The sequence below is a fragment of the Embiotoca jacksoni genome, unplaced genomic scaffold (assembly GCF_022577435.1).
Source record: "Embiotoca jacksoni isolate LCO1_2020_lvr unplaced genomic scaffold, fEmbJac1.0.p SCAF_26, whole genome shotgun sequence".
NCBI lineage: Eukaryota > Metazoa > Chordata > Actinopteri > Embiotocidae > Embiotoca > Embiotoca jacksoni.
Window position 1 is genome coordinate 1,209,203 of NW_027185377.1, and position 24,707 is coordinate 1,233,909.

General features: G+C 39.9%; 1 protein-coding gene and 1 long non-coding RNA gene across 5 annotated transcripts in view; one reads left to right on the forward strand and one right to left on the reverse strand.

The window, feature by feature from the left end:
* Positions 1-7,352: 7,352 nt before the first annotated feature.
* Positions 7,353-24,707, reverse strand: part of baiap2b (BAR/IMD domain containing adaptor protein 2b) — a 57,363-nt gene continuing 40,008 nt past the window's right edge. For 3 of the 4 annotated variants that reach the window (XM_069159948.1, XM_069159947.1, XM_069159945.1), the window contains 8 exons: positions 21,300-21,452; positions 17,124-17,360; positions 16,162-16,360; positions 14,603-14,804; positions 14,422-14,502; positions 14,147-14,312; positions 12,826-12,866; positions 10,301-12,124 (listed from right to left, as the gene is read on the reverse strand). In XM_069159948.1, the coding sequence (XP_069016049.1) occupies positions 12,091-12,124; positions 12,826-12,866; positions 14,147-14,312; positions 14,422-14,502; positions 14,603-14,804; positions 16,162-16,360; positions 17,124-17,360; positions 21,300-21,452 (1,113 nt within the window). In that variant the 3' untranslated portion in view covers positions 10,301-12,090. Of the gene's footprint in view, positions 7,442-7,851; positions 7,896-10,300; positions 12,125-12,825; positions 12,867-14,146; positions 14,313-14,421; positions 14,503-14,602; positions 14,805-16,161; positions 16,361-17,123; positions 17,361-21,299; positions 21,453-24,707 lie in introns of those variants that run through there. The other variant, XM_069159946.1, reaches the window with a different exon arrangement.
* Positions 13,809-14,725, forward strand: LOC138204615 (uncharacterized). The gene is made up of 3 exons (XR_011178806.1): positions 13,809-14,020; positions 14,402-14,530; positions 14,630-14,725. It is a non-coding gene; the product is annotated as an uncharacterized lncRNA (long non-coding RNA).

Here is a 24,707-nt window from a genome sequence, read left to right on the forward strand (position 1 = left end):
TATAGTATGACTTTTTTATCATATTATAGACGACATGCTATAGTGTGACTTTTTTATCATATTTTAGACAACATGCTATAGTATGACTTTTTTATCGTATTATAGACGACATGCTATAGTATGACTTTTTTATCATATTTTAGACGACATGTTATAGTATGACTTTTTTATCATATTATAGACGACATGCTATATTATGACTTTTTTATCATATTATAGACGACATGCTATAGTGTGACTTTTTTATCATATTATAGACGACATGCTATAGTATGACTTTTTTATCATATTATAGACGACATGCTATAGTGTGACTTTTTTTTATCATATTATAGACGACATGCTATAGTGTGACTTTTTTATCATATTATAGACGACATGCTATAGTATGACTTTTTTTTATCATATTTTAGACGACATGCTATAGTATGACTTTTTTATCATATTTTAGACGATATGCTATAGTATGACTTTTTTTTATCATATTTTAGACGACATGCTATAGTATGACTTTTTTATCATATTATAGACGACATGCTATAGTGTGACTTTTTTATCATATTATAGACGACATGCTATAGTATGACTTTTTTATCATATTATAGACGACATGCTATAGTGTGACTTTTTTATCATATTATAGACGACATGCTATAGTGTGACTTTTTTATCATATTTTAGACGACATGTTATAGTATGACTTTTTTATCATATTATAGACGACATGCTATAGTATGACTTTTTTATCATATTATAGACGACATGCTATAGTGTGACTTTTTTTTTATCATATTTTAGACGACATGCTATAGTATGACTTTTTTATCATATTATAGACGACATGCTATAGTGTGACTTTTTTATCATATTATAGACGACATACTATAGTATGACTTTTTGGTCATATTTTAGACGACATGCTATAGTATGACTTTTTTATCATATTATAGACGACATGCTATAGTGTGACTTTTTTATCAGATTTTAGACGACATGTTATAGTATGACTTTTTTATCATATTATAGACGACATACTATAGTATGACTTTTTGGTCATATTTTAGACGACATGCTATAGTATGACTTTTTTATCATATTATAGACGACATGCTATAGTGTGACTTTTTTATCATATTATAGACGACATGCTATAGTGTGACTTTTTTATCATATTATAGACGACATACTATAGTATGACTTTTTGGTCATGTTTTAGACGACATGCTATAGTATGACTTTTTTATCATATTATAGACGACATGCTATAGTATGACTTTTTTATCATATTATAGACGACATGCTATAGTATGACTTTTTGGTCATATTTTAGACGACATGCTTTAGTATGACTTTTTTTATCATATTATAGACGACATGCTATAGTATGACTTTTTTATCATGTTTTAGACGACATGCTATAGTGACTTTTTTTTATCATATTTTAGACGACATGCTATAGTATGACTTTTTTTTATCATATTATAGACGACATGCTATAGTATGACTTTTTTATCATATTATAGATGACATGCTATAGTATTACTTTTTTATCATATTATAGACGACATACTATAGTATGACTTTTTGGTCATATTTTAGACGACATGCTATAGTATGACTTTTTTATCATATTATAGACGACATGCTATAGTATGACTTTTTTATCATATTATAGACGACATGCTATAGTATGACTTTTTGGTCATATTTTAGACGACATGCTTTAGTATGACTTTTTTTTATCATATTATAGACGACATGCTATAGTATGACTTTTTTATCATGTTTTAGACGACATGCTATAGTGACTTTTTTTTTATCATATTTTAGACGACATGCTATAGTATGACTTTTTTTTATCATATTATAGACGACATGCTATAGTATGACTTTTTTATCATATTATAGATGACATGCTATAGTATTACTTTTTTATCATATTATAGACGACATGCTATAGTATGACTTTTTGATCATATTTTAGACGACATGCTATAGTATGACTTTTTTATCATATTATAGACGACATGCTATAGTGTGACTTTTTTATCATATTATAGACGACATGCTATAGTGTGACTTTTTTTATCATATTTTAGACGACATGCTATAGTGTGACTTTTTTATCACATTTTAGACGACATGCTATAGTATGACTTTTTTATCGTATTATAGACGACATGCTATAGTATGACTTTTTTATCATATTTTAGACGACATGTTATAGTATGACTTTTTTATCATATTATAGACGACATGCTATAGTGTGACTTTTTTATCATATTTTAGACGACATGCTATAGTATGACTTTTTTATCGTATTATAGACGACATGCTATAGTATGACGTTTTTATCATATTATAGACGACATGCTATAGTATGACTTTTTTATGATATTTTAGACGACATGCTATAGTATGACTTTTTTATCGTATTATAGACGACATGCTATAGTATGACTTTTTTATCGTATTATAGACGACATGCTATAGTGTGACTTTTTTATCATATTATAGACGACATGCTATAGTGTGACTTTTTTTATCATATTTTAGACGACATGCTATAGTGTGACTTTTTTATCACATTTTAGACGACATGCTATAGTATGACTTTTTTATCGTATTATAGACGACATGCTATAGTATGACTTTTTTATCATATTTTAGACGACATGTTATAGTATGACTTTTTTATCATATTATAGACGACATGCTATAGTGTGACTTTTTTATCATATTTTAGACGACATGCTATAGTATGACTTTTTTATCGTATTATAGACGACATGCTATAGTATGACGTTTTTATCATATTATAGACGACATGCTATAGTGTGACTTTTTTATCATATTATAGACGACATGCTATAGTATGACTTTTTTATCATATTTTAGACGACATGCTATAGTATGACTTTTTTATCATATTTTAGACGATATGCTATAGTATGACTTTTTTATCATATTTTAGACGATATGCTATAGTATGACTTTTTGGTCATATTTTAGACGACATGCTATAGTGTGACTTTTTTTTTATCATATTTTAGACCACATGCTATAGTGTGACTTTTTTTATCATATGTTAGACGACATGCTATAGTGTGACTTTTTTTATCATATTTTAGACAACATGCTATAGTGTGACTTTTTTATCATATTTTAGACAACATGCTATAGTGTGACATTTTTTTTAATATTTTGGACGACTTTCTACATTTGGACTTTTCATATTTTGTAAAACAGGCTATAGTACGAATTTAACATGGAATGTTTAAAAAAAATAAATAAATAAAATAAAATTAAATTAAATTAACGACATAGTATAGATTCTTTTCAGGTTAACAGAAATCACCCCAGCATCGTTTCTTGTTAGCACAATATCACTCCCATAATGGCCAGCCTAATTTAGATAAGGTGGCAATTACAATAGCCTTTTTTTTTTTTTTTATCTTGTTGAGCATGTTGTCTGCATCTAGGAAGACAAAAACAAGTTTCTTGAAAAATCAAGTTGTTGTTTCTGGTATCTTCTCATCACCTGGATTTCACATAGGTTATTAAAAACAAAGTTAAAGTTGATAAGGGTCCAAGTTTTGTCCTGTTGTGTTTCTCATACCAGAAAATTATAGTCATAAATTGGCCTATTACGGTGTCCATTTTGAAAGACAGAAATATCCCATCTGATTTGAGTAATTCAATATACACAAGACATACAGCACAATCTGGTTTAATACTTGATTCTTTATTCTCAAAATTAAATGGAAAAACAGTCATCAAACCACATAATTACACAGTTTTGACTGCCAGTCATTGTGTATTTTAGTAGCCTTCATGTTTCATTAGCGTAGGTTTTATCAGTTTGAAAAAGTTTCTTTTACAGATTCCACATTTTCTAGTAAATTTCTTTAAATTTTTCTCTAAAATGTCATAAAAATTGCAGGTATTTACTATAAATTACAAGATTTTTCCAAGAAAGTCAATCAAAGTTTGGTTTTAATTATAAGGGAAACAGGAAAGGTTTTAAGTATTTTACAACGGCTGTTTCTCTTCACGTTTTTTAAGAAAAAAATAGGAATTTATGTGTTGAATAAGTTATAATTAAGACAGTAATATTGATATAAGTTTCCCAGAAAGGGTGATAACATTTTTTAATTGCTGATAAGATAGAAAATCCATATACCATTTTACACAATCTATCAAAATGAGATAGAAATGTTTGTAAGTATAACAACTCAGTTTTGTTTTTCAAACTGCTGTGATGATCCACAAACATGCAATGCATACTATAAAATTTCTCTCACTAAGAGATTCCTACAGTGCAGCAGAAAATAATGCGAAGAATCATCCAAAATGCAGCGTAAACATTCATAATCGGGAGTTAACTGACATTATGAACCCTTTTTCACTTACGTGCTACATAATTTTTTAGTCATAACAAAAAGGTACTCAAATAATAACAACCAGCAGCTAACATCAATTCAATTTCATCTATAACTAGTACCAAACTGTGGAGGACTTTCCTGGAAATATCCTTGTATATATATATATATATATATATATATATACCAGCTAAGTTTTATGTGGAAAGTTTCCGAAAATCTGCGGAAAAACCTTGAAATAAAGTGTTAGTTATAAGTCGTTGGGGATCTCATATTTTAACGAGTAACTGCACCCAGGGTGAAAAAAACTCTATCTTGTGGTTACTACATGCTATTGATTTCACAATGTTTGGATTGTTGTTGTCATGACAACGCAAGAAAGAAAAGGCTACTGCAAGCGCTGTATCATGGAAAACATATGTCCTTCAAAATAAAAGCGTGCCATCAAAAATTCTCCATGCTACTAAAAGTAAAAGTGAAGACTTTTTTCCTTTTTCTATGACCCACTTTTTAGGTCAGGACCCACCAGTTGAGAACCAGTACCGCTACTCCACCGTTCTGCAATGCTACATCACAGCTGGGCGTGGTCACAAGCACAAAACACCCCAGATGTGATGAGTGAAGTTTACAGCGTTAAGCCAGCAGAGGTCAGAACAGTCATTCTCCTCCACACAAGATTTAAAGTGCAGTTGCTCTATAAAATATCCATAGACTTTTCCGAATATAATATGCGGTGGATTCCCTGAATGCATGAAACAAACATTTCAGAATTTCAAAATCTTGTTTTAAAATGTGAAAAAAAAAACTTTAAAACCTTTAGTGGATCTTTTCAATCATTTTTAACCTCTCAAACTGTTTGCGAGTCATGAATTCACCTCATTCTTCTTTCATCTGAAAGTTACACAGAAGAACTTAATCAATACATTTAAAAACTCACATTACTTTAACAGGAGCCAAAAATTAAAGAGTTGATTCACTCAAATCATATATAAAAATAAAAATCATTCTAGTGGTATCTAGCTATTCAGATGGTTGTCCAGGTGTTAAGATCTATCTCTCCAGCCAACACAGTTCAGCTAAATGGAATTTAATTTGTTCTTGTTACAGCAATAAACACACAAACAGCATCCCTCTTGTTCTCAATCATCCACAGATTTCACTGGCAGCTTTAACATGGACAATTTTCAGTAGTAACAAGTACGCTGCACATAGAAAGACAGGTAGGTGTATTAAGAACCAAATATTAAACTCCATTAATCCATTGTAGTGTGGTAGAGGCAGAGAATCATGTATCTCAAAATTATCAGAGCAAGGAGATGCCACATTTGAATAAAATCATCTCGAATAAAAACCTACGTCAGCGTAACTCTGACCGCTCGTCTCTCGGCTTCACAGTCCAGTTATCTTAAACATGATAGAAGACAAAAATGCAATCAAAGTTTTTCTCCTGTCGATTGTGTCACTGAATCAACTGCTTTGAGAAGATCTTAAAAACTGCTTGTTCATAATAATCAAACATGAATCAGTGAAATCTGAGAACCAGTACGGTATATTATTGATGCATCGCAGGTATACGAACACCTGCAGAGCTGCTTTTACAACTACAGAATACAAGATTTCCTGTGAGTTTCCAATTAGTTGAAGTTACAGTGCTATGAGTAGTGTGGTTATCAGTTCTGATGCGATCACTCAGAACAAATGTATTCCACAGATATCTGTCCATCTAGTCTGTATTTTTTTTTTACTTTTAATGCTTTCAATGCCCGTCTTGGATCTGTTTTCTCGGTGCATATAACAGTTGGATGATGCAGCACTGACACTGGATTTTTAGAAAACCATAGTGTGTCGTTGCCCTGCGAGAAGGCAGGTGAGGCCAAGAGGTGTAACACCTGACTCGATGTATGACGGAGAATTAAAGACAAAGATTTGTTTTTCTAATTTTGCATTTCAAGAATAACTTCAGTTTTTGGGCCAGAAAACACTTCGACTTTATTCTGGAAATGCTAAATAAAATATTTTCCTTCATGTAGCCCTAATACTCCGTCATACATGATGTATAGTTTACCAACGTTATAGCCCTTTAGGAAGCTGTATTTTCAACCCAGTATCTCGGCAAAGCGTGAAATAGACATGCCGGTCCACTACAGAAAAACGTGGCATGGACAAGCTTTGAGCGTGAAAGTTACACGTTTTGAAAGTGTGACACTTACACGCGTAAATGTCATTCAACGCAAAATCAGATGATTGAGGCCCTGCCATCAAGACTTTTTGGGCGGTATTAGGAGGTAGGATTAGTCACAGACTGCCTAGGTTTCATCTTCGTCCACTTCAGGAAAACGTGGATATTTCACGTTTTTGTCTGTTGTTGGACCAGCGTGTCTATTTCACGTTTTGCCATGATACTGGTTTGGTAGGTTAACTGTTCCTGTGAGTTGAAACGGAGCCGGTCGTTAGTCTTTGGGTCGGGATACGATACGAGAGGCAACAATTCAGGCTTTGAAAATGAACCGAGAACTGAAGGCGCCACATGGGGAACATCTAATGTTCTTACTCTTATTTTACACCACGCACTCTTTGCATGTTTTCAACGTGAAATTAGTGAAACGGCTCCGCTGCTGTCAATCACTCGCTGACACACGGTGGAAAACAATCAGCAAAGCCTGATCTGAAAAACAAAACAAAAAAAACTCTGTGCTTTACTTGCTGGAAGATCAAATAAAAATCAACTCTAGATTTGATATTTACATTATCTCAACTATTCAAAGAGTATGGATAATGTGAAATGTTGTGGTGCACTCGGTTTTCTACTTAATTCGTTTTAATTTTTTTTTAATTGTAAAACTGAATTAGAGCCTTCACAGCTGAAAGAAGAATGAAACACCTTGCAGCCAGATTATAACTGAAGGGGAGCTCAGAAGTCGGCCGGAGGAGGCAGGGACTTCTTCAGGGAGTCATACTGAGCTTCAGTAAGGTGGTCCTCCTCGATAACCTCCTCCTCATCGTCAGACAGGGGTGGTTTGGCGGGAGCCTCCACGGACGGCATGTTGGGCAGGTCATCGCTGGGAGGAAGAGGAGCAGAGGAAAAATTGTTAAAAAAAAACAAACATGCAGCTGCTTTTTCATTTTTTTATTTGATGAAATGTTTTGTAAATCATGCATGACGCTGCAGATAATATCATTGAAAAGGACAGAGCCGTTCCTTTTCAGCAAACAGGGCGGCTGAAAACACACAGACGAAGGTGTGACGAGTCATGCACGACAGAGGGGAAAGCCGAGGATGCAAAATCACGTCAGCTGATGAGGTCAGAGGTCACATCAAATATAAAACAACCACACAAAATGATGGAAAGAAGCCACTCCCACAACTCCCACAGCCAACATGTCAAAGACGAAAGGTTGTTTCATGATGAAATACTGAAAGGGGAGGTGGTTGCATGAAGACTCTGGAGACCCGAGGACTTTCACTTACGATGGGTTTTGGTCACTCAAAAGCGGGCGTAATCAGGCCCTGTACTGGAAGGCAGAGACAGTCCTCACGTATCAGCATGGGCAGATAATAATTACTCCATACAGATAGTTTTTACATGACTTCACATGATTCAATATACAAATTTAATCACTATTAACACAAGTTATCATCGTTAACAGGAGCAAACAAAGGAGACAATGACTGAGCTGACTGGAAGCCTCCATTTGAAAATGTTCTTCTTCCTGTTTGTTGTTTATTGTACTTGACCTTCCTGACATAAACTCCAGTTTTTGAACCTGAGGTACTAAATAAGTACATGTGTAGTCAAGTACTTTTTTTTTTTAACCACAACTTTTCAGAGAGAAAAACATAACTTTTTGCTTGACTTTGAGGCTAAAACTGTCGTCCTATAATCTGCAAGGTCCCTAAAACTGGAGATAAAACCTGGGTTACAGCAGAGCCGGCCAAATGGAAAAGTTGTTCACAATAATAAAATGACTATGAAGCTGACATAGATTCGTGTTTTAACTATTTTGACATTTTATTTTAAAATTTGAAATGTTAATTGTGTGTAAACATATATTCCATTCTAATTAAATGTAAATCAACCTGACAATCATTTATTTCAGCCTCACGGCCCTAAATCTAAAATATATTTCTATTTCTTTATCTTTTCTGTTAAAGTACTTTTTATAGGCATTTGTCCTTTCTGTTCCTACTACTTTTACTCAAACTAAACATAATAATACATTCTTCACCACTTTAAGTGATGTATAAAGTTCAGTGTTGAGGTCTGCCAGTGAAGCTCCATCATGATCTTCTTTTTTTACGGTAGAAACTATCACTACTGATAGGTACAAAATATTGCTGTTCACATGAACACATTTATGAAAGACGAACAGATCAGGGCTCCACAAACTCACCATGTGTGTTTACATGTAAATTATCACCCCGACATAGAAAAATATTAGACAGAAAAAATGAAAAAAAAAAAAAAAAAACAGGCAGGCATGTAAAACACAATACAGTATAAAAAAAATAAACATAAAAAAAACAATGACACCAGCACTGAAATGTGAGTATGCAATGATCAGAACACACACACACACACACACACACACACACACACACACACACACACACACTGGAGTTGGGAAAAAAAAAAAAAAAAAAAAAAAAAAAAGATACCTTTGCTAGCAGCAGGAGGAGCAGGCCAGTGGGTGTATGGCAGGTCGGGGCGTGTAGGATGCAGCAGAAATACAACTGTGCACAGAAACACACACACACACACACACACACACACTACATGCAGCAAGGCCGGTGGGGGGCTATGATGGGTCTCAGGTCCGCAGCAACATGTTGACATCAGAGATGGCGTCACATGTGCAAGAAGTTAATTAATGGTTCATTAATGGTTCATTAATGGTTAATTAATGGTTAATTAATGCGCGAAAGCGAGAAGATGATCGGCAGCTTGTTCACTACGAGCGAGGAGCCCCCATTCTCCTGTTAGGACGAGCAAACATAAGCTGTAGAGAGGAAACATTTTCAGAATAAGAGCTTAATTAAGAGCTGCTCTATATTACTCCAACAGAAACATAATTGGTTTTACAAGCAAATAAAAAAATAAGCAAGAAGAAAAAGCACATGGAAAATAATTTGGAGACAAATTGAAAATTCCAAAAAGGCTGTGTTCTTCCTAATTGTCTCTTGGAGCACAAAGGCCTTCTGGGAAAAAAAATAAATAACGGTACAGAAACAATAAAAAACATCCAGCTGAATAAATTTATTTGATACTTTTTTTTTTTTTTTTTTAAGTAGAAATTCACCATACATTCGAGGTCATCAGTGTTACACTTCTTGGTGCCCCCAAAGCATGCATATCCATAAACTGTCTACACAATAGTTATATAGATACTCAGAACCCCCTCACGATCACAGCACATCAGTGGGTGGAGGAAATATTTGGCCGCAGGTGATTGGTGTGCTATCTCTGCAGCCGGTGGCAGTCATTACCTTGGACTATTTTAGTGGAGAAAGAAGAAACACTGGCAGCTTCCAGTCGTTTGCACTCGACTTTTGTCTCTAAATTCATCAACACAGAGATGAAAAGAAAAAAAAGGGGGAGTTGGCAAAGCTGAGAGGGGGAAGACGAGTGTTAGGTCACAGAGAGGAAGAGCAGACAAACTGTACGCAGCAACGTTTCTGCACCGCACAAAGGTTCAAATCTCCTCTTAAAATCTTATGTGGCACTTAAGATCTGCTAGAAACGAGAAAAAAACGAACATTTCTGCAGTGCAGGAGGCGTGAGAGAGGAGCACAGTTTCAACTTTCACCTCTTTTGATTTCTGAAGCCGACATTATGAGAAATCTTTTTTTTTTTTAAACACTTCCTTGTGGGCTCGTTGGAGAACACCAGATATGGACGGTGGTTAGTAAAGACAGGCACTGACGGGGCCGACATACAGACCGGCGTCTTTATTTAGCACAGAGAGAATCAGACAAACACTTCTTGTATTTTTCAGAACACGATGCTTTTTTTTTTTTTTTTTTTTTACTCACTGAGATTTGAAAAAAATCAAGCCTTTAATCGCAAAGACAGCAGAACAGGAAGGCTGAATGAGGTTTCAACAGCTAACGAGCGTCTCTCCCCTGCAGGGAGGCCGTGCCTGCGAGTCCGTGCGCTGGGTAAAACGCTGCACAGTGTAAAAAAACATCACTGCTGATGCTTCATCTGAATCTGTGGATGCAGAAGTTCATCAGCACATCGATGTTAACTAAACATATATTTTACACCTAGTAGAAGCACCACATCTGAATATGTTTGAATGTAGAAAAACACTAAATTTGTTTATTTAGTGCATCGGAAACCGTCCTTTTTGTGTCGAGTTTCTTTTGTCTTATTTCATTTTCCTGAAATGGAAATTCTAAAGGAGAAAAAATTATTTAAAAAAATAAAAATAAATAAAATGTAAAAAAATAAATAATAATAATAATAATAAATTGGCTGTGAGGTCAAGTGCACCAAACCAAACAAAGTACCAGTTGTCTTTTCTTTTATGCATGAACGATGGTTAACATAACCCATTTAAATCATTATTATCAGTAATTCATCAGATCAAGGTAAAATAAAAATAAAAACAAGACCAAATAGTCAAAAACAAAAAGCAGCTCGTTTGTATTTGAGAAGCTGGATTTTTTTTTTTTTTTTTTTTTTTTTTTACTTGATTATCAGAAAACCCTCCGTTGATTGAATAAAGACAAAACGGTTTCAGGCACTCGGAGCCTCGCGTGTCTCTCGGGGGACGAAGCTCGGTCGACCCCATTCAGCCTTGGCAAGATATTCACACACACAAGAGTTGGTCAAAGGTCGGTGTGTCCGAGCACAGTGTCGCTGCAGCCTCGAAGGCCGGCGCAGAAAACGTTACAGTAGGTTCGTGTGTACACAGTCAGAAATATAGATTATGACTCTCATAAGGTGCATTTTTCTCAATGAAACTGATCATAGATACTGTATGATAAGCATTTCTGTATGGCACATTTATGTACAGTAAACATTCTCCGCTCCACATCGGTTAAAACATTTACATGAGCTGTTCACTACTGGCGATACATATGGCCTCTTCTCTCAGAGGAGTACAAAAACCTCACAGCATGAAAAGGTTAAATACTGAAAGATCCAGTAAAAGAATTGATTGTAATGTCGGGGGTTTTTTTACATTATGAAAATCCTCTTTGGGATCAACAACTTGGGATTTTACACCCTGATTTACATCTCTCATTCAGATGACGAGCACTGACATTTTGTGGAAACCAGGGTTCCCTCGGTGGGGAAATATAATCCCCCAGAGATATAGAAAAGAAATGTACATGCATGAAAGACGAGCAAAACATACATTTCCTCAGAGAAAATGCCCATCACATTGATTTTGGAACATGTGGATGGCACATATAGAGTCCGTTTTTTTGCTCTGGTTATGGCTTGGCGTGGCACCGAGGCTTCACCAGCGCAGCGCAGGAGTGGAGGAGGAGGAGGAGGAGGAGGAGGAGGAGAGGAAAAGATACAGAGCCAAGCCTCCGTCCTGCGCACTGATGGGCGGCTCAGGGGAAGAGAGTTTATTGCCGTAAGGGAGGTGGGAAAGAGAAGAGGAGGGGGAGGATGAGGGATGGAGGGGGGAGGGGAGGGCAGAAAGGTGTCTGTCCTATCACATCGTCTGTGCTTGTTTGTCTGTCTGTTCCTCACACTGTCGAAATCAATTTTCCCTCTGTGGAACTGTGGACAGAGAGAGGAGAGGCTTCCAGGTGGGCTGGCTCAGGAGACACAGCAGCAAACAACCAGGACACACGACTACGCTCCGACATCACACACAAACACACAAAAACCCTCAACAAGGCTACGCTTTCTCTGAATGAGGTGTTAGAGCAGGATTGTGTGGGTGTGGTTAGCAGAGGGCAGCTGCATGGTGCATGGGGGGCAGCGGGATGATGGAGGAGGAGCAGCATGAATGGTTTTGTTTTTTTTAATATACACTGAAAGAAAGCTTAAATCAACTTAAATCCATAAAATAACATGCCTTAAATGTAATCTAGTTCTATTGGGAAGCAACGAGGGGCGATTCGGCTGAGATCGACGTCTTAACAAACCACTAAGCAGTAAAACACGACACGATCTCATCACTTATAGTTTCCTAGCAAACAGTACAGGAAGGAAACGTAAAAGAAAACAACAACAAAATAAAACTGCTTTGTGTCCTGCGGTTGTGTGTTTGCGGGTCTGAATTGTTCCAATCCTTCATCTCTCCATCTTCATCAAAATAAATCTGGAAGCTCTCACCAGTTTCCCCACATTCAAGACAACAGGACCAAAACTCCTTTTTTTGTGTGGCTTCCCACCAATAAAACACTTCCTCCACTGAAACAACTGAACTGGAACTGATTTTATTATCAATATGAAACAAGTCGAGAGGTTCTTACCTGGAGGGGAAGCGAGGTTCGTACTCTTCGGCTCCTTGTTGCTGTAAAGACAAAAAAAAAAAAAAGAAGAAATTAGACATTTAGTTATGAATTACATTAAAACAAACCCTCCTATTCTCCTTCAACCAATGACAATGCAGCGTTACGCCAGGTGATGCAGATATTTTATTATTCATATTTTACTAGAATATCTTACATCCTATATTAGACACCACCTTTTTAGTTGTCCTGAGCATCAGGCAAATGAAAACTACAAACATTAATAGTGGGGAAAAAATGGAGAAAATTGAGACCTTAATTCTTAGAAGAAGAAAAAAAATCAGGATTTTCATTTCATCCAGAATCACGCAGCCCAATTCTGGCATACAACATAACATAACATAAATACTTCTGAAACTGTCATTGGACTGTTGCAATGCACACAGTAACCAGCAGAGGGAAACAAAGACACACGGTAGAAAAAATTACTGTTACGTATCCAGAAACTCCTCATCACAGACCTAATTTAGAAATGATAAAAGTATGTCGTTCCATTAAAGTGAGATTGTAGATTCTCCAAATATAGATTTATCTCCAGGTTAACACCTTCATCCTGTGACTGTCTGGTTTAATTTAAGGATTTGCAGGTCAAAAAAGCTTTTTATGACATTTAAATTCCTCGTCAAACGACTCCAAAAGTCTTCTGACCTACAAATCATCAAACGAGTGTTTACTGGCCGAAGCCTCTCCGACGTGTGGACGTCTGCCTGCCGACAGAATATAATCCTCCCTGAATGTCAGCAGGTGTTTCCATCTATAAACGCAGTGAGGCAGAAAGAACAGTTTTAAGTTGTTACATGACTGCTGAGCAATTAAGTGTCGCCCACATGTGATGTTCCAGGTGAGGCGTAGGAGGCGAGCTGAGCTGATGGAGAAGAGTTTAGTGTTGCGTAAGTCTACTTCTGAAAACGTAACCTCCCTCGTCGCCGCCGCCTCCTTCTCTCTGCCTCTTATTCAGTCAGCCGGGCCGACGCCGGCTCCGTTATCATCTGATGCCTGTCAGGAGCTCTTCCCCCGGAGACAGAGGCAGCCAGGCGCAGAGGTGCGCTTCTCCGATCCGAGCTGCGCCGCATCTCACACTCCTTCCCTCCGTCAGCGGGATGTGAGCCGCGGACCGGAACTGATTTCTGCGTTTATGTCACCGAGTGTTTGTGAAGTAAGAGAAGTTATTGCTGCGCTACCTCCCGAACTTTCTGAGACAGACGAGCGCAGATCTTTGCCAGGTTGTGTGTGATGTGTGTGTAGTGTGTAGTGTGTTTGTGTGCTCCCCTCCCTCCCCCACCTGTGGGAAGCCCGGCACGGCCACGCTGTAGGGGCGTTGTTGTCTGCCGTGCAGCGCTGAGGCGCTCTGTGCTGCCATACGGGACTGGATGCCGTAATCGGTCATGGGGAGAGCCATGTCCTCTCTCTCCAGAAGGTTGCCTGTGCTGCTGCTCTTCCCGTGGAGGCTGGAAACACACCGGGGGGGAGAGAAGGTGGTTATTCACCTCAGACCAATCAGGACTAACGTGGGATGTTTCTGGGTGTTTATCTGCAGGGGGGCCGTCCAGTACGTACTTGTGAACCCGAAGTTGCCTCATGGAGTCTCCGTCGGTGTCGGAGATCAGCCGTGTGTAGGAGAAGGGAAACCAGCCGCGCCTGGAGAAGGACGAAGGGGGCGCCACATGTTAGCAACCGGAAACTGTTTTAATGTCTGTAGTTTATGAAATGATGACTTTGACACTGGAGTCGCACTCACATCCTGGTCTTCTCGCTCTCCCCGTAGTGCCAGCCGTCGCGGGCCTCGGGGACCAGCAGGGTGATGATGTCACCCTCGGCGAAGCTGAGCAGGGTGCTGTTGTCTCCGGCTGCGTGGGAGAAGATGGCCTGAACACGAGTCCTCCCGTTCCTCTCCAGACCCGCCGCCATGGAGCTGGACCGGGGCAGCGTACGGGTCTCCGCTGAGATGACAGGGGAGGGAGGGGAGGAGGGGGGGGGGGGGGGGGGGGGAGAGGAGGGGGGGGGGGAGACAGTCAGCTCTCAGTTTCTCTGTCTCTATATACTTTGTACATTCTGTATGTTGCTCTAACAAATCATCTGCAGGGATTGTCTGGATGAAATTACTCAACTTTCTGTGAAAAAGTGCTCGTGGTCTATTTTTACTTAAAGTCCCTCCATCTCATTTTTGAACATCACATTTCCTTGTATTCCCACTTGCTTCGACCCGTTTCTTATTAAAGCCGCTCGGGTTGTGTGACAGCCGGGCGGATGATTCCCATTCGCTCCGTTTCATACTTGCAATAATACTTTTTTTTTCCCAAGAAATACACTTTCACAGTACATTTGCTGTCATAAAAAGAAAACCGACTGACAAGTCGAAGCTGCTTTTAAGGATTTTCTTCCTTGATAATAGACAGCGGAGCTCCGACGACAAGCCGAAGCTCTCGATTGTTATTGGCTCGTGAAGTTGTTGTCGCTGGCAGATGATTGTCTTTTTACACATTCAGCAGATCCATTCAAGTGTTCATTGAGAGTCATGCTTTGTATTCTAACTCCAGTAATAACGTGAAAACCAAACCATAGTTAAAAAACAAGCGCCTGAGAGAAACAGCAGTTGGCTGGCTCTTCGGCTGATAGATGCTCTCTGCTGTTCGGTGCCGGGCAGAGCTTTCTTGTTGAAAACAGTTGCTATCCGAGGGTGAAATTAGGATGATAAGCAAACAGCAAATGTGCCGTAACAACAAAAATGAGCTAAAAGAGGCTAAAAGGCTCTGTTGAAGAGCAGGAGTGGATGATACTTCTGTCACTTCCATCATGAGGCGATGAATGGACGAGCCGGGCGAGGTGTTTCTGAGTGACGTTCACGTTTTAAGAGGGGCGGGAAACATTTGCTGTAAAACTGTGGCGCCACGGCAACAGTAGAAATCACTGCATGGGCTCAGGAACACTTGGCTGTAAGTGGGCATGTTGAAGATTTTCTGTTCCCCAAAAATCTGTCCCAAAATTGGATGTTTCTCTGCTCCAGTTTTACATACCAGCGGTCACACCAACGTAAGGAACTCAGTGATGATGTTGGTAAAGAGATGACACTCGGAATACTCTCTCATGAAGGTTAGGAGTAGTCTCTGAACTTTTGATCCTCTCAGTATTTTAATCCTTAATAATAATATAATACATCTAGGACGACAACATCTCTGCAGTTAATACATTATTTTTTTCAACCTCCTCGGTAACTACAGTTTCTACATGAATGTTTCCAGGACCGTACTTCGTTAAATCCCTTAAAAACAATAAATCCAGAGCCCAGCGTGTCCTTACTCTGTGGGGTCTTTCCCTTGGCGGGTGCGACCTTGCGCACAGGCAGAGTGTTGGAGTAGACCTCCCCTCCGTGCCGCTGGGCGGAGGTCTTGCCATGGGCCACCTTGGCCTCCATCCACTGCTGGTACTCTTCTCCTCCGTGGGCGCCGGCTGTTCCATTCATCATCGGCATCCCTCCTTCCAGAGCTCCCATCAGCCTCTACCAGAGATGAGGACATTTGCATGCGGACAATTAAAACCCAAACGTTTCTGTGCATCACCCATAAACCGTTACATAACATCCCACGGCTCATTAAAAGTAATGACGGTGGAGAGTCGATCTGGGTCATGAAATCTTTCATGAAAACCCTTATATTTGATTATATGCTAGTTTAGAGATAAACATACGGAATAACAGAGACTGCTTCAAAGTACATTTTAATCTGAGGGCAAAACGCTACCAAATCTACATCACGTTGTTTAATTAGAATCTGGAGCCAAACTGCATCAGGCTTTTGAAGTTTATTATTTCAGTTACCAAGTCCACAGGAGGCGGTGGGAGGGAGGGATGGGGGGGGGGGGTTCAAGCCTCCTCCTGTCCAACAAGCCAATTAGAGTGGTCCGCTGATGACTTAATTTGCATTCATTCAGAGTTTTCTGAGGAGGAGTTGAGGGCTCCCATGATGCAGCAGCGGGGGGGGGGGGGGGCACTCCTGCGACACACTCCGGGTCCTTTAATGGAGGGTCTCATTAGACAACACTTACCTGTGTGTGTGTGTGTGTGTGTGTGTGTGTGTGTGTGTGCTGCATCTTTTTTTCTGATGGCCAATTTCATTTTTGGACACTTTTTTGGAAAGTGAGTACGTTACATAAGCAAAGACCCACAAACACATCATTCACTTCAACTGCTGCTTCTAACAAACCTCTCCATGAGATAAACGGCCACAGAGACGGGAAGGAACACGGATTCGAGGTAAACTGACCTGCTGCCCCATGACCCCGCTGGCCCTGAGGGCCGCCAGCTCTGGAGGCAGCGGCAGGGGTTTGGCACCGGGCATGGGATCGGAGATGGGGATGCCAGGGTGAAGAACGCCGGGCAGCATGGGACCCGCGGCGCTGCTCATCTGCTGGGCCAGAAACATGGCACGGTCCGGCAGCTTGTTGGGCTCGGCACACGCCTGCTGCCACATCGGGATCTTCTGGCATAAAAGCTCCTTCCCCTGGAAGAAAGAGACATGAGAGGGCGTCAGGTCCAGAAATCCCTCATTTTAAAGCATCATTTGGATCTGGAGGTGCATAACAACATGCATGTTTTTCAGGAGTAGAAAGTAGTAAAAATGCTAAAAAATAAAAATAAATACACTCAAAATGCAGATAATTTATATATTTTTACCAAAATAATCACTTGTTTCTGAACTCAAATTAATAAAGTTTTTTCTTTAGAGTTAAATCTACTTTTTTAAATGTTAGTTTACATTACAGTAGAAACTGTAAGAGATAGGGGGGCATTCATTTATGAAGCTGCTGCATGAAGGACCCGAGTTACGTTCCCCACATACATTATACAGCAGGGCAGTTACATAAAGATGCCTCTCAGTTGCATTCTTCCTCGGCAAATAAACGAGAGAGTCCATGAATAAAAAAAAATTGAAAAGCCGTGGAAGAGAGCCTCAGCTTCTCAAACAGCTTCAGCTCCACCGGGCCGGTGTGGAGGATAAACACCGCGGCGGTGCCAAGGTTGTCAGGCGTCAGGTGTCAGGGTTTCAGAGTGTGGGTGGCACGATCAAATAAATTAACACAAAGAAAAACACAGCAGCAAAAAAAAACTAATTTGTGGAAAACGAATTGAGCTCCGTGTTGCTGGGGGATTCAAAGTCCGAGAACAAAAGACTGTTTTAGGCTGAAATCTGTATTTTACGCAGCCTTTTCTATATCTATTTTATATTTAATTCATGTGTCTTGTGGTATTATGAAGGTTTACAACATATAGACATTAGTTCTCAATAGATTTTCCTTTGTTTCAGGATCCTTCAGACATCCTCAAACAGAACAAATGAGAAGGAAACACTGGTCGTGCTTCAATCCCGTAAATCCGAAGATCAATGAAATTGGGATGAAAGTGAAATCAGCCCGTGTTTCTCTCAACAGTCTTTCTCTGCTCATCTTGCCGCTGGTGGAAAAAGATGAGTCACCGCGACCCCAGTTAGCTTCTCAGACAGTTTAACGGTAGAGCGTAGGTGGTCGAAACCTTTACCGGTGTTATGATAAAATCCACTGGCAACCCGTTCGTTTTCTCTCCTTCCATCACAGCGCCGCAGAAACACTCGCTCACTGAGCTTTTTGGAGATTTGCCAATTTGTAAATGTATCCTGGAGGTGAAGAGACTTAAAAAAAAAAAAAACACTGGTTCTCAGATCGTTTTCTCCTCCTCTCCATCTTTGTAGTAGTGACAATAGTACCTGTAGAGTTTCTACAGTTCATTCATGTTAAGCAGCTTCTTACAGGTAGATTTAAATCATTTAGGATTACGCAGAACTCTGATGTTTGCCATAAACGTACAGAATAACCGAGTTTTGTTTGCAGCCTCCGGTCTGGCATTTTGGCCGTCGCCATCTTTTTTTGGAGCCAGTAGGGACCATATTTGGTCGAGTTGGGGAGAAACGAAGGGCGGATCTGACTAAGAACCCAGGACACTATGCCCCGCCCACCCAAAACTAGACACGCCCCCAAACATAACTTTGTTTGAGGCATTGACTGTATGTAAAAGTGGACGTGGCTTTCCAGGTATGAAAAATGTACTTTAAGCTGCAATACCAGCGAGTGCCACTAGAGGTTCCTTCTAAAAAGCATATGGCTCCATAGACTCCCATTCAACTTTTCTCATGAAATACAAATACAATAAAAAAATTCCACGAGTCATTTTGGTATCATTCACTAAAGTCACTCCTTATTAGTTTTCTGGAGGTCCATCTGAAAATAATCCCTCATTCATTAGAAAAGAAGATTCAAGAAGACCTGTTTTTGGGGGCGTGTCTGTTTGATTGACAGGCCTGTGGTGCAGTCAGGTTACAGCTATCGGTGGGCGGGACGTAGTATCGTCAGGTTTCCAATCAGATCAGTCAGATCACTGTTGGCTCCTCCCCCAGCTCGTCCAAATATGGTCACTTCCTGCTCCAAACCGCTCCGAACTAGCAAAGATGGTGACGGACAGAATCTGAACTGGAGGCTTCATAATGGCCATTTATCTAATAGCACCATAATGACTTGTGGAAAACATTTACTGACTTTGAAAACTGTGGTAAATAAATACCCAAGAACCACCACGTGCTGACACCCCAGTAACCTCCCTAAAAATGCCAACATTTAACAACAAGAACACTCACTTTAAGGTAAAAACTATGTATGAAACCATTATTTATTTCAAATTAAGTTGCCATTTTTTTCCTGAATATTTTTTACTCTTTAAAATGTCAGAAAATTGTTTTAAAAATCCAGTTATAAATTGCTTGCTCTGACCTCAAACTCTTTAGACATTCAAGTTTACTGTTTTTTCCTGGAAAAAACTGCAATAAGTGCTCATTTATTAGTTTGTCTCTCAGCGTCGTCGTCTCATCGGTAGTTCGGGTTGTGTGCTTCCTCTCAGCCCATCAATCACTCATTCAGACACTTTCACACCCACACAGCGAAGTCTGAACCGAGTGTTCTTGCAGAAGTAGGTCATCCTCTCTCTCCCCCCGCCTCACCCTCTTCCTCACCCACTCTCCCTCCACCTCTACATCCTCCATCACTTCCTATTACCCACTTCACATTAAGCCGCTGTGAGGGAGCAAAAATGGTGTAATGTGAACCGGCTTCGCTGATGCATGCGAGGAGTCTTTGGAGTTGTTTTATTTTTTATAGATATATGATTGAAATGGATAAATTAAATGGCGAAGGTAACAGTGTTTGGAGAGGTAATAAAGTGACGTGTCTGCTTACGTAAGAGTTGTTAATGTGACCTACATTTGTAGTGTAACAATACAGACGGGCATATTTCTTCTTGTATTTAGCTTCCGGTGAGGTTTTCTTTCATTGTATATATATATATATATATATATATATATATATATATATATATACACGTTTTAAGTCATACAGCATCATAACCATTCATTTGGAGGGATGTTTCTGTCCACATACAGTCATTTTCACTCTCTTTTAGCTCTGTTTTTGGTCTCCACCGACTCCTCTCACCTCTGAGTCTGGTTCTCTTGTGAAAAAGGAGTTTTTTTTCTCTGCTTATGGTTGAATTATTTGCTCTTGACCTTCTGTAAAACGTCCTGAGCTGACGTGTTATAATTTGGTCTCTTTCGCTGCAGGAAACTTCCCTGTGTTCGCTGTGTCCTAACCTGAGTCACCAGATGGTTCGTTACACAGGAACCATCCGAGTAACTGTTTGGAAAAAGGACAGGCAGTTCAATGGGAGCTGGCAGGAGACAGTATGTTTACCCCAATCTTAGCGTCCTTTAATTAGCTGCCTATAAAACATGAGAGTGCAGTTTCAGGTTCTGCACCTGACTTACAAAGTACGTCAAATTGTTCTTGACATTTGTATTTTTAACGTGGTTTTTTCTTCTTTGTGCGTGTGACGTTTATCGGGACCATGCTGCCAGGTGAATTTACACTCAAAAATATAATTGAATTTAACTTCCACAAATGACTTGGCAGGTGATTGGATGACCCACCTGTCAATCACTGGTTCAAAGCACTGAGATCATTGTTGTTTTTAAACAGTCACTTCTTTAAAAAGTTTTCTTTCTCGTCTGCTGCTTAAAAAAATAGCAGCAGCCTGTTGCAGCCCCCCCACCCCCCCCAAAAAAAAGATGTTACGAGAGATTTTGAGAGCGAAACCGAAAGAGCAACAGGTGAACAACGTTTTTGGTAGTTTGACGCTCAAAAGTCTCGGTTCAAACTGGGCGAAAATTGTTGGAATAGTTAAAGATTTTTTTAGAATCTAAGCAGCGATGTGCTGAACGTAATGAAATATACGATTAAAATGCTGAAAAAAATTGTTATGATACTAATTTGAGCCTCTTCTAACGTAGAAATATCTGCAGAGCTACAGATCCCATCCCATCACGGCATCGCCAGCAGACGAGCAGGTATCAGCTCCTTCTCACCTTGCCGTGGTAAGTGTTGCTGTTCTTGGCCACGGCGCACTGACGGTCCACCAGGAAGCAGTACCTCCTCCTCTCCTCGGACAGAGCGTTCTTGTAGCCCTCGGCGATGTAGTTGTCCATCTCGCTCTGCTTGTTGCTGATGGCCTCCACGTACTGAGGAGAGGAGGAGCGGATTAAAAAACAAAGTGGTTAAAGTTGTTAAATGGATCCAACAGCAGAAATGATGCTCTGGATGATCTATTGTGTAAAGTGGGTGAATAAACCTGAATGATTGCAGCCGGAGAACCGAATTTTTAAGGGAATCAGCTGTCAAACATCCAAATCATGACATATAAAAAGCAGGTAAACGGTGCTTTCATGTGCCGCCTTGAAAATGAAATGGAAAATGTCAGAGCACATCAGACCTGAACACCAAGAATGAGACAGAAAAAGAAGACGTGGAGCCTCTCAGGCTGTCTGATCTGCTGTTATGTGATCATGCTGACTGCTGTTCTTTATTTCCTGTAGATTAGCTGCAGCTTTTTAAACTCAATCAGCCTCCACTCCTTCACCAACCGAGCCCCTCTCAGCACTCGAAACGGAGAACGGGATATCTCCTCTCCACCGAACAAGTGGAGCACTCAGGCACTTCTAACATCACCTCGCAGCCACAGGCAGGATGTAATGAACCCGACTTTATCTGGAGGTTTAACTTATGAAACTGGAAGCATCTGAAGATTCCCACAGAGTCAGATAATGTGAAGCAGCATTCTCCAAGTGCCAGACAGCACTCAGCCCCGGTGTGAGGTGTTGTTGACCACGGCTGGGCTGTTTGCGGAGAAAACTTAGCAGCCTACGCACCGACGGAAGTGACTGGCAGCTTGGACAAAACACCAGTTCTGCTGGAGGAAGTCGGGATGTGAAAAACAAACTGGTGGCGGAAGGAGGTGATTTTAAATAGAGGCGACAGTGTGTAACTTTCACATGTACATGAACCTTCAGTAAATTCAAGCCAAACGAGACGACACTCTGTACATCAGAGTTTTTAAACCTGGTGTCTGCTGGGAAGATCAGAGGGAGGGAATTTAGCTAATGTATGGTGGAGTATAAGGTAGGTAGGTAGGTAGTTACTTTATTAATCCCCGAGGGGAAATTTTTTTTTAAGGGCCACTTTAAGCAGGAAATTAGAAGAAGGGGAGAATTTAAAAAGAAATAAAAAATTCTCCCCAGGAAAAAGTCCAAATGTAATTTTCAAGCCATTAACAACGACTCTGTGAGGTTCACACAAGAAGTTATAAAGCATTAAAAAGAGGTCATTAAAAATCGAATGTCCCAAAACAGGTGATTAATATCTTGGTCTGTTTTTCAATAGATAAATATACACTCCAGAAAATAAATGAAAATACAGCTTCTGTCCATTGATGCCTTCTCTGGAGGGAAAACCTGTGGACTCCCTGATGTACCACACGGAGGAGCCACAGCACCGTGCCTCAAATCTTTACCGTCTCAAGGACATCTGTCTCAAGCTCCAGATCAAACCGTCAGAGGAGGATGAAGTTAGAGGAAGTCCTGTGACTGAATATGGTCAGTTAGCCCGACTGAACGAGGCTCTTCATGTGGGCGCACAATGGCTGAACACGCAGCGATCACCCACACTGAGGTATCACATGGTGACAGGCTGAAAGAGGCGGCAGCAGAGGAAGATGAAGAACATCGATGAATCATACGAAGAGTGGAGGTGGAGCAGCTTTTCAGGTATCGCAATTAAACCGGCACGGCAAGGTAAAAGTGGCCACGGGGGGGGGAGAGAAGGAAGGGGGGGCTGTCAATCACCATACAGTGATTGACAGCACTGAGTATTTTACAGATACTCAAAGAGTCCGAATCTGGAAATCCATCGGTGGTTTAGGGAGGAGGTCGTTTGGTTATTTGTCGGCTAAATTTCTCACGACTATACGACCTGAATGGAATTCACTTCGAGCCCCGAAGAGGGAAACCGGACACGGTGGAAGTACACCTGAAACACAGGAGCTGTCCGACCGGTCGCTTTGGGCCTCGAGCATCAAGTCTTCCTCATCAGGTATCAGATATAAACAGTGTATATTCATAGGATGTCAGAAAAGAGGAAGAATACAAGGTTACAAGATAAAACCAGTTGTTTTTAATAGTTTCTTCCACTGCTATTAGTACCGTTTATTTTTCATTAACCATTCGTCTCTTTTGTCTTTAAAATCTAAATATATATATATATATATATATATATATATATATATATATATAAAAAGATATTGAATTCAATGATGACAAAACAAATCAGAGAAAAGCAGCAAATCCTGACATTTGAGAAGCTTGAACGATCGAACTTTGGCATCTTTCTTTGATAATTGCTAATTCTGTCATGTGACAGTCGGTCAGAGGTTTGATTCCTGAGCAGGCAGAGTCGACAAGCTGCAGGTTTGTGGATGCAACGTGCTCATTTTACTAAGTCTGTCTGAGACTTGTTATCTTACAGGGAATCAACGGATCCTGTATCTGAACCTTGTTTTAAAACCATCATAATTTGAGTTTCTGTGCATGATGGTTGTTTTAACCAGCCATGTTTATCCTGCTATAATCCCACATCATGTATATTTTATACAGTCATATATCGTGTCATGAATCCTGTTACAGGATAAGATTTGACATGAATGTTTTGGAGCTGTAAGCCGGGGAACAGCACAGCATGTCTTCCTGCAGATCCCCGGAGAATTGATTTACTGTACATTAAAGTACATTAAAATACATTAAAGTACATTTATCCACCACGGCTCTGCTTCTTTTGCATTATTCATGCAGCTTCAATGCATCAGGCCCGCAGCACGCGCTGTGATCGCTCTCAGATTTGGAGTCCTAATTAGATTCCAGCCGGGACTTTCATGCCGCCTGCCAATCAGCTCGTCCTCGTCGAAAGCTGCCTCTTCACGCAAAAATATAAATCTGGCCAAAAGGAGCTGCTCCTGGTTTCTGCTGACAGCGAGCACAATCAGCATTAAAGACATGTGCAGCGTCCAGTATTTATTGACTTATTAAAGATGGTCTGAAGCGTCGATGCAAAAACTTTGCTGAGTATGAAACATGTCAGCGAGTGTTGCCGGAGACGTGCACTCAAAGAGATGATCGCTAATTAAACTCGCTGGGAAAGTTCAACATTTTTAAGATGGTTTCTTCGAATTAAAACCGGGATGCGGATTTCTTCACGCGTGTTCGGTGCAGAAAGAAAAACCTGCACTGCTTTCATGAGTTCTGACAAACCTCCTCTGTGTCTCGCTGAGATGAAGGAAAGCTCAAACTAATAACAGACTTATTGTGCGAACGCGTGCCGAAGCTCCCTGCCAGATTTACAAAATGGATTTCAGGATTAAATAGATTTGAGTCTCTGAGATGATCCCA